This window comes from Propithecus coquereli, unplaced genomic scaffold, assembly GCF_000956105.1.
Source record: "Propithecus coquereli isolate 6110/MARCELLA unplaced genomic scaffold, Pcoq_1.0 Scaffold59, whole genome shotgun sequence".
Taxonomy (NCBI): Eukaryota; Metazoa; Chordata; class Mammalia; order Primates; family Indriidae; genus Propithecus; species Propithecus coquereli.
The window spans coordinates 6186973-6197123 of record NW_012151840.1 but is presented as its reverse complement, the minus strand read 5'-3'; the positions used below and the strand labels follow the sequence as shown (position 1 = coordinate 6197123).

Sequence of the window (10151 nt, the reverse complement as noted above, 5' to 3'; positions counted from 1 at the left end):
AGTGGTGTCATTGTAGCTCACTGCAACCTCAAATTTCTGGGCTAAAGCAATCCTCTTACCTCAGCTTCCTGAGTATCTGGGACTACAGGCACGAGCCATCTTCCCTGGCTAAGTTTTCTGTTTTTAGTAGAGATAGGGTCTCGCTCAGGCTGGTCTTGAATTCCTGAGCGCAAGCAATCCTCCTGCCTTGGCTTCCCAGAGTGCTAGGATTACAGTCATAAGCCACCACGCCCAGCCCTACATATTTATTTTTAAAGCTTTTTGCTAGATAGTGCCAAATTGCCCTCAAGGTGTAGAAGACCACTGAACAATATGTACATGTAGAAGCTTGCTTGCAGAGGAAGCTTATAACTGAAAAATTCTGGCAATCTGAATTCACTGCGGAGTGAAATGATTTCGGGGTACAAGTTTTGTGACCACTCCTGGAATTTTTGTGCCACAGCTTCTCCTTCTGTCATTTTTTGGACATTTGTCTAGAATTGCAAAAAAAATCATCTCACATTTCACGGTATGATGCTAGGGATTGTACCAGGTCCAGTTCATAATTTCGAACTTTTGAGTTTTTATTAAAAATATGCTTATTTTGCCATAAGCCAATAGAACCCCAGAAGTAAGTGATAACTTTCTGTTTTTCCTCATTAGGTTTCAACTTTCTGTGCTGTGGGGTCAACCGTAAGAGAGGTAGATCTGATGTGTATCTGTGCTGAAGAAGCATGAGCTCCTCGCAGTAACTAGCAGCCAGCTCCTCTTCCCCATAACAATTGTAGTCTTTTTGTAGTGGTAGTGCATGGTCGTCTTCTGAGAAGGTTGTGGACGTCCTGCAAGCATTATTTGACTGTAGTTCCCGTATCCCTCTGCCTTGTCCAGAAAAGATGTTATCTTAACATACAATTCTCACAGTTCTACAGTATAACATGAATATTGACTACTTTTTATCTCCCTCAGAATTTTCCTGTAACTTCATTTCCTTTTGTTTCAGTAAACTAGTCTCTCAATCTTTTCCTTTTCTCTTTCTATTGTACCTCTCATTTCCCCTGACCCTTCCCATCTTGTAGACGGGGTTTCATAATTCACAATGATGATGATAATTGCTAATATTTATAGAGTGTTTACTATAAATTAAGTCTGTACATGACTTATTTAATTCTCAATCCCATGAGGTATGTGTTATTATTTCTACATTTTATAGGTAAGGATAAACAAGGCTTAGAGAAGTTTTAACCAGCCTGTCCAAGGTTACCTAGTTAGTATATACTGGATCTAGTATTCAAACATAGCAAACCTAGGTGTTCTGATTTCAGAGCCCACATTCCTACTCACTGTGCTGTTATTGCTCCCCTCACTAATTTGAAAGCCTGTGTCTGAACTAACTTGACTTTAAACCAGATTAAATATTTGTTGTTGAATGCGTACTGTCTGAACCAGGAGTCCTTGGTGAAGGAGAGAATAGTACAGAGGAAACTTCTTTCTGACCTTGGCCTTCTTAAAAAAGCAAAAAAATTCTGAGCTTCTCAGTGCATAGTATGTGGAATAATTGATCATTCTTTCAGAAACTATTTTAAAAGTTAATGTGAACTTTTGCCAAGGATTAACTAATTCTGTGGTCAGTTCTAAGGTCTCTAAAACAAAACAAACTTTTAGGTTTGCTTATGGAAAGTGTTCTTTTTGTCCATTCCAAATTCAGTATTCACAAGCGTTATGCTTTTGATTAAAGCAAGTCATGGTCCTACATAACACCCCCAAAAAACTAATAGTCTGAGATGAATGGAGCTTTCTTTACCCCATTAAAATTAATGCTTATTACAAAGGCAAAAAGGTACTTTGTACTACTAGTAAGGACTATAATACCTGTAAAATCCAAATTGCTCCTTCAAGTATCACACTTGAAGGACAGTTTCTGCTCCTAGAGTACTGGCATTGTCTGATTTAGAACAAAGATAATCTCAGTAAAAGAAATGAAAGGTTGGCTGGGTGTGGTAGCTCAGACCTATAATCTTAGTACTCTGGGAGGCCAAGGTGGGAGGATCCGCTTGAGCTCAGGAGTTGAGACCAGCCTGAGCAAGAGCAAGACCCCATCCACCCATCCATCTCTACTAAAGATAGAAAAACTAGCTGGGGTGTGGTGGCGTGCGCCTGTAATCCCAGCTACTTTGGAGGCTGAGACAGAAGGATCGCTTAAGCCCAGGAATTTGAGATTGTGGTAAGCTACAGTGAGGCCACTGCACTCTAGCCTGGGCGACACAGTGAGACTCTGTCTCAAAAAAAAAGAATAAAAGGTACTTTAATACTATTTTTGCCAGTGATATTGATAACTATTGCCATAGAAGCAGAGTACTGTTACTTTCATGGAGAGGAATTGAAGGAGGACTATACATTAATCCTTGATCAGTGAAAATGAAAGACAAGGATACTTCAAGGGAAAAACATGTGTGTTCATATTGTCCATTAGTAAATCTAAGATTTATTTGGTTTGTTAGAGCATTCTAGTTCCCTTGGTGCTTTCTTGTCCCAGCAATACTGGCCAGGAAATGAAAAACAAAAAATGATTTAGAAGAAAGAGAGTTGAACTGGGGATAGGAATATGGGTTCCAGTTCTGACTCTGTCACTGCCTCACTGCCTTTGCTTTGCAATTTTGAGTACATCCCCTAACCTGTGTTCCTCTCTGCTCTTATTTATAAAAAACAGGATTAGACTAAAAATCTCAAAGGCCCTTTCTGAATTGTGAATCAATAATATAAATGGTTATTGATCTTTAGCTTGAAAAGTGGCAGTAGCGTCATTTGTGCCTCAAGGAGCTAAGTTCTCAATGTGGTCTGTTTAAAAATCAACTTTCATTAACAGCTGTAGAGTTCAGCTAAACTGAGCATGCCCTGGCCAGAATTTTAGAATTATTTCCCAAAGTGAGTACACCCTTGCTCTTGTAGGTCTTTCGCATTCTTTTTACTGCAGAGGAACTGGGGCTCTAAATTACCATGGTTGGCTCTGTATCATCTACTGGCCCATTCAAAAACAAGTTATTTGAAACTTTTTTTTGATACAGACTATTTGTTGTGGCTTTATTTTTGCTTCTAATAAAGCAACATTAGCTAGTTTTCTAGAATGCTTTTTGGCTGAGGGCCTGTTAATATAGTTGGAATCTCACAGTCAGGGGAGAAACAAACTCTATGGACATAAATTGGGAAGTTAGTGTAATATAAAAATAATTTCATTGTCAGAACTTTTTCCTTGTGGCGGCTTACTTTTGCCTGAGAATATCTTTCAAAAAGAAGCCAGCTCCGATGAAGAAGCTTGCTTTATTTTTTTCTGTGGTATTTTTTCCTTAACTTTTTATTGTAAAATTTCTCAGGTATACACAAAGTAGAATAATATAATAAACTTCCATGTACCCATCACTAGCTTCAACAGGAACATTTTTGCCAATCTTGTTGCATCTATACTTTTCCCATTTCTCTACCTCTATCCCCTGGAATATTTTCCTAGTCTCCATATGATTTCATCCATAAATACTGCAGAATGTATTTCTACAGATAAGTAGTAGGGGTGAGGGAGTGTAACATAACCGCAGTAGTATTGTTACATCTCCAAAATAATTATTTAATTTCTCCTCTGGAGGCTCTTTTTTCTGAAATGTCTTTTTACAGGTTTTTTCCCCCTCTCTAATCAGGCATCCAAACAAGTTTCACACATTATATTTGGTGGATATGTCTCTCTTAAGTCCTTGATTAAAATAGTTCCCACTCCCAGTAGTCTTGTTTTGAGGGCCAAATGAGATATATTTGTAAGCTTTCAAAGTGTTTTGCAAATATAAGTTGTTTGGTCATGGGAGAGAAACAACCTTTCTAAAAATCTGTCAGCATTGCCGTTTAGTGTTATAGTCAGCATTAAGGAGAAATAGGAGAGTATAGTAGTGATGGAGGAAAAAGCAGAAATAATTCGGCATTGAACTGGGGCTGAAATGCATTCAAATTGAGCCAGCGAGGAGAAGCTGGCCTAGGACCTTCTCTGTAGCATTGATAGCCAAGCTATCAGCCTGTATACCTAACCTTGAGTAACAGGCTCTCAGGTGGTACATGCCACATTTCCAAGTGTGGACTAATAATATAGACATTTGAATAATGATCCTTCAGAGTTTTGGCTTAGATGGGGAAAGACAGATCTCAAAATCCACGGAAGACTTTTCTCCTAAGGAAGAGTAAATTTTTTTTTTTTTTGAGACAGAGTCTGGCTCTGTTGCCTGGGCTAGAGTGCCATGGCGTCAGCCTAGCTCACAGCAACCTCAGACTCCTGGGCTCAAGCGATCCTCCTGCCTCAGCCTCCCGAGTAGCTGGGACTACAGGCATGCGCCACCATGCCCGGCTAATTTTTCTATTTTTAGTAGAGATGGGGTCTCGCTCTTGCTCAGGCTGGTCTCGAACTCCTGACTTTGAGCGATCCACCCACCTCGGCCTCCCAGAGTGCTAGGATTACAGGCATGAGCCACTGCGCCCAACTAGGAAAAGTAAATTTTAATGTTGAAACTGCCCTATGGCTCAGTTTCCCCACCTGAAAAGATAATGACATTCGTGGATCATAGATTTGGATTACAAAATAATAATATATACCTACAGTATTTTTCACAGAGATGCTAGAAAAATTTTTTGAACGATATTCTGACCTTAGGCTGGGTGCAGTGGCTCACACCTATAATCAATCCTAGTACTCTGGGAGGCTGAGGCAAGAGGATCGCTTGAGGTCGGGAGTTTGAGACCAGCCTGAGCAAGAGCGAGACCCCGTCCCTACTAAAAATAGAAAAAATTAGCTGGGCATGGTGCACACACTTATAGTCCTAGCTACTTGGGAGGCTGAGGCAGGAGAATCGCTTGAGCCCAGGAGTTTGAGGTTGCCGTGAGCTAGGCTGATGCCATGGAACTGTAGCCAGGGCAACAGAGTGAGATTCTGTCTCAAAAAAGAAAAAAAATTTTATGATCTTATTTATACCTTGGTTTTCTTGTGTTTTTTCTTTCACTTGTCTTACTCCTTCTCCTCTCTCCCTCTTCTTCTCATTCTCACTTCTTTTCCTCCTCCTCCTCCTCCTCCTCCTCTCTCCCTCTTCTCATTCCCACTTCTTTTCCTCCTCCCCCTCCCCCTCCTCCTCTTCTCCTGATAGAAGAGAAGGTTTGGTTATGAGGTGAAACAGGTGCAGTGCTGGTGACTGCAGTTTTAAGGGCTTCCTCAATAGATGAGTTATCATTGGCAGAGCCTTGGGCCAAATGGTCAAGCCTCAGCAGATGGTATCTGGTTCTTTGTACTGTCTCTCTGCTCTTCATTGGGTTTCTGGACCAAGCTGAGTGTTTCACCAACATTGGTAAAATTCTCTAGGCATTTTTCTGTTCTCTTCCATTCTTTGGTAGGTTAGATATCTCATTTGTGCCATGCCCTAGAGACAAAACTTCAGGCAAAGAAGAAAGTAAGTCTTGTGTCCTGATTCTCTTCTTCCCTGTGTCACTTGGTCTGAGTGTTATTACTTAGACCCCAGTATCTTTTTTTTTTTTTCTGCTTCAGCTATGTGTGCTCTTGTAATTAATTTTGCACTTGCAGATATCTAAGCAGTTGGCTCCAAAATTCCACTGAATGAAGTCTTTCCATCCTCATTCGAGGTTCTTTGTAAGAGTGTAGCAGCCCTAAAGCTGCATGTTTGTGTGATAAAACTAGGAAAGGTAGCAAAGTAGAACTTTTTAGAGAGGTAAGAAAGACTCAAACCCACTCTTTGCCTTGAAATCACTTATCTGCTTTTTTCTCCATTGTTAAACTTTGGTCCAGTGACTTTTTGCATACAGAGGAGCTTATTTTCTAGTTGATTAACTGCCAGAGTAGGACTGGATGCTGGCTCTTCTTGGTTCTGCCAAGTCCCCTCCAAACCCTTTCCTCTGGGGTAAAAGAGGAGGGATTAGGACAAGCATTGACCAGAGTCTAGAACCAGTGTTTGCTTCTTCAACTGAAAGCATACAGATTTCCTCATTGAGAATCACTTATTCTATGGGCATGAGTATGCACATGCACATGGGTATGTTAGGGGACAGGACAGCACAGCTGAGGGGTTTGGCAGGAGCCAGGTACTTTGAGATGCTAATTAGAATTTCATGAAGGTTTAGGTAATTGAACATTAACCCTTGCTGTGGGCCCAACTTTGCTATTGCATTAAAATAACATGTAACAACATATTTGTCTAGTTACTTTACATTCTATAAAGTATTTTGATTTAGTTTATCTCATTTAATCTTTACATAAGCCTTCTAATATAGATTCCTCTTCCTTTTAGTTAAATACAGGAAACAATTTGCCTGCTGTAACAGGTGGACCAGGTCTTCTGATTTTTAAATAGCTCAGCGTTTTGACTATCAGCCTAAAAGATTGTAAGATGTAAGAGGTTTGACTTTTTGTTGGTGAACAACCTTAAATTCTGCAGTAAGTTATCAGCAGTTTTAACCATAAATTTGAGTTGTCCTGGCTTATTGTTCCTTGAAAGCTTTAATTTAAGGTGTCAGTTGTAATTTATTATACTTAGTCATTCACCCAGCTAAAGTTGAACTGATTGAAGAGGAATCATCCTAGAAAAGGTGTAGATTATTGGGCTCTGCTGGAGAGAAGCATCAGTGAAAATTGGTCTGTTCTTCCAGTTTTCTGGCTATTATTTTCTGCAGCACATCTTCCTAACAGCTATGTGACATTGCTCATGCCTCCTTTTTTGAGCAGAGAAATAAAAATCCATCTTACCCATTTTTTGCTACCCTGCCTATGAGGAAGGAAATTTTGCTGCTCTGCTGATTGGTGCCATAGACACATAGTGCTTTCTACTGCTAAGAGCTGTCACAGTCTATGAGCCCAACTATTGTGTATTCTGAAATTCGGGGGGCACTTGATCATTTTTGTTTTAATCATAATTAGAGCTTTACCTGATCTTAATCCTGTGTGTCTCTATTGCTGCCTCACCATTAATTAATCCATACACGTGGACTGGCATCTTCCTACTCAGATACTAACTTATATTGTTGAAGATCCATTCCGTTTGGACTCTTCTTTTTAATTTTCTTTACTGTAGCTAATCTTTATTACTTCGAATTCTTTTTAACTAGGTCAAAGTGATATTTCAGTAGTCTTTCAAGATAAAGGCCAATATTCTCCAATATGAGGGCAAGAATGTCTGAGTTGATAATGTGATCATGTGTTTCTAATGTGATCATGAGTGAGGGTTATGGGATTGCAAACCCTTAAAAGTTGATTTAACCTTTCAGAGTAGATTTTCTATAGATATGATAATTTAGTCACTTTCTAAACATACTTCATATTTATTTTATTTATATATATATATCGTTATTTTATTTTATTTTTTTTAGATTAGGTCTTCTTGCTCTGTTGCCTGGGCATGAGTGCAGTGGTATCATCATAGCTTACTGCAACCTCAAACTCCTAGACTCAAATGATCCTCCTGTTTCAGCCTCCTGAGTAGCTGGAACTACAGGCATGCACCACATCCAGCTAATTTTCCTATTTTTTGTAGAGATGGGGTCTTGATGTGTTACTCAGGCTAGTCTTGAACTCCTGCCTTTAAGTGATCCTCCCACTTTGGCTTCCCAAAGTGCTATGATTACACACATGAACCACCATGCCCAGCCTAAACATACTTATTCTTGAAGTCTTTCCTAAATTTAAGTGGATAAAAGTCATAAATAATAATTGTGAGATTTAGCCACAGACATATTTTATACATCTGTACTGAAAAACAAGTAAACTTTAAATGCCAACAAATTCCTGTCAAGTTTACAGCAGAAGTCAAGACTGGGATGTAGGAATGCAGAATCAGCTTCTTCCTGCACTGCATACTTTTCCATTATTTTTTGACAATGCATTTTCTTATCCTTAGCTCTTCAGTTCCATAGACCAACTTTTTCTTCTGAAATAATTAATACAGGAGTAAAATGCCATGGATATGCTCTAAAAGTTTTTACCCTTTTAGCTCTAAAAGAAAAAATTATCAGTCAAGCCCTAGTGTCTCCAGTGAGTCTTGGGTATCTCTCATGCCCTTTCTGTTTTCTTTTTTTTTTTTTTTGGAGATAAGAGTCTCGCTCTAACACCCCAGCTAGAGTGCAGTGGCATGACCATAGTTCACTGCAACCTCAAACTCCTGGGCTCAAGCAGTCCTTCTGCCTCAGCCTCCCTAGTAGCTGGGACTACAGGTGTGCACCACCATGCGTGGCTACTTTTTTCTTTTTTCTAGTAGAGACAGGGTCTCACTCTTGCTCAGGCTGATCTTGAACTCCTGAGCTCAGGGGATACTCCCACCTTGGCCTCTCAGAGTGCTGGGATTATAGTTGTGAGCCAGTGTGCCTGCCCCCGCCCTTCAACCATGGTATCAATGAGCGCCTCTGACTCTGATGGTTAATTGTATTAAGAATAGTTATATTGGCCGGATGTGGTGGCTCACGCCTGTAATCCTAGCATTCTGGGAGGCTAAGGCAGGTGGATTGCTTGAGCTCAGGAGTTCAAGACCAGCTGGAGCAAGACCAAGACCCTGTCTCTATTAAAAATAGAAAAATTAGCTGGGCATGGTGGCACACACCTGTAGTTGCAGCTACTCAGGGGCTAAGGCAAGAGGATCACTTGAGCCTAGGAGTTTGAGGTTGCAGTGAACCATGATGACACCACTGTACTCTACCTGGGGCAACAGAGTGAGACTATGTCTCAAAAAAAAAAGAATAGTTGTATTTCCCAGAGAAAATATGAAAACTTGAGTAAGAAAAGGGGCTAAAACAAGAATGGAATATACATAAGGCCTCTGTGAGTATGGAGGAGTAGGAGGAACATTTAAAATCACTATCTGGTAAGGATCTGGTATCACAAGAGGCAGGAATTTATGCTCATGTTTAGTTTGACTCATACCCTGATTTTTTTCATTGTGTTTGCTAGAGATTGTGCATGTGGGTATGTGTGTACATGCTTATGATTGTATTTTATTTATTTATTTTAGCAGCATCTGGAATTAAGAGACCCATGGCATCTGAGGTGAGTTTCATATTGATACAATGGTTACTAAAACTTTAATCTGGGATAGAAGGATACCTATTTATAACATCTTTATTTTTTTCCTACTTAGGTCTTAGTAGATGGACAAGATACTTACATCTCTTTGGTAGGCTAGAAATTAATACAGCTCTACTTTTGTTGTAGTTTATTATGAATATTAACAATATCTCACATTTATTGAGCATTTTTAATGTATCAAAGGCAATGTGTACCAAAGAGTAAATACTGCCCCTAAGTGCGCTTTATAGATAGGTATTCCTATTTAATCCTGCTAACAACTCCAGTGAATTAAGTACTGTTGTTATCCATGTTTTACAGGTGAAAAAAGTGAAGGTTATACAGTTAATAAGTGGGATTAATAAAGCTGGGATTAAAACCAGGCAGTCCGACACCAAAGCTCACTCTCTTTTGATTTGCTGTTACTGCCTCCTAGTCGCCATAATTTCCCAAGTTTCTCTTTTGTGCTCAGAATATCTTAAGCTTGTTTAACTTTCTTCCCATGGAGTATTTCCTAATCTTTCTCACTTCTTAAATCTTTCCTGGGTTTTGTGGCAAGGGCCTCAGAATGCTGGCCCTTTTGGCCTGGAACTTCAGGCTGTTCTCTCAGAACATCTTCTAAGATCTGTCAGGTGATGTACTGAGAATTTTCTGATACTAAGGGCCTTGGCAAGAATAATAGAACTCAAATATCTAGTTTTAAGATTATGACATCCTATTTCTAATAGTCTTTTTGCCTTCTGGCTTATTAACTTAATGTGTATGGACATTAATGAAGAGTACCTTCATGTCTGTTGTGCTGACATCTTAGCTTTTGGGAATAGCCTTCTAGACTCTGCTTTACTGGTCTTGCTCCTGTCTTATTTCAGGGGCTGTCGTGTGGGTTGAAAACAATGTTACATCGTGTTCTCAAAAATCTCTTCAAGAAACTGAGGTCCGGGCCGGGCGCGGTGGCTCACGCCTGTAATCCTAGCACTCTGGGAGGCCGAGGCGGGTGGATCCTTTGAGCTCAGGAGTTCGAGGCCAGCCTGAGGAAGAGCGAGACCTCGTCTCTACCAAAAATAGAAAGAAATTAATTGGACAGCTAAAAATA

General features: G+C 39.8%; 1 protein-coding gene across 3 annotated transcripts in view; it reads left to right on the top strand.

Annotated features, from left to right (window-relative positions):
• PIP5K1A (phosphatidylinositol-4-phosphate 5-kinase, type I, alpha) overlaps nt 1-10151 on the top strand; it is a 53373-nt gene that overhangs the window by 13318 nt on the left and 29904 nt on the right. For 2 of the 3 annotated variants that reach the window (XM_012658768.1, XM_012658766.1), the window contains exon 2: nt 9006-9040. In XM_012658768.1, coding sequence (XP_012514222.1) covers nt 9006-9040 — 35 coding nt within the window. The remainder of the gene's footprint in view (nt 1-9005; nt 9041-10151) is intronic. The other variant, XM_012658767.1, reaches the window with a different exon arrangement.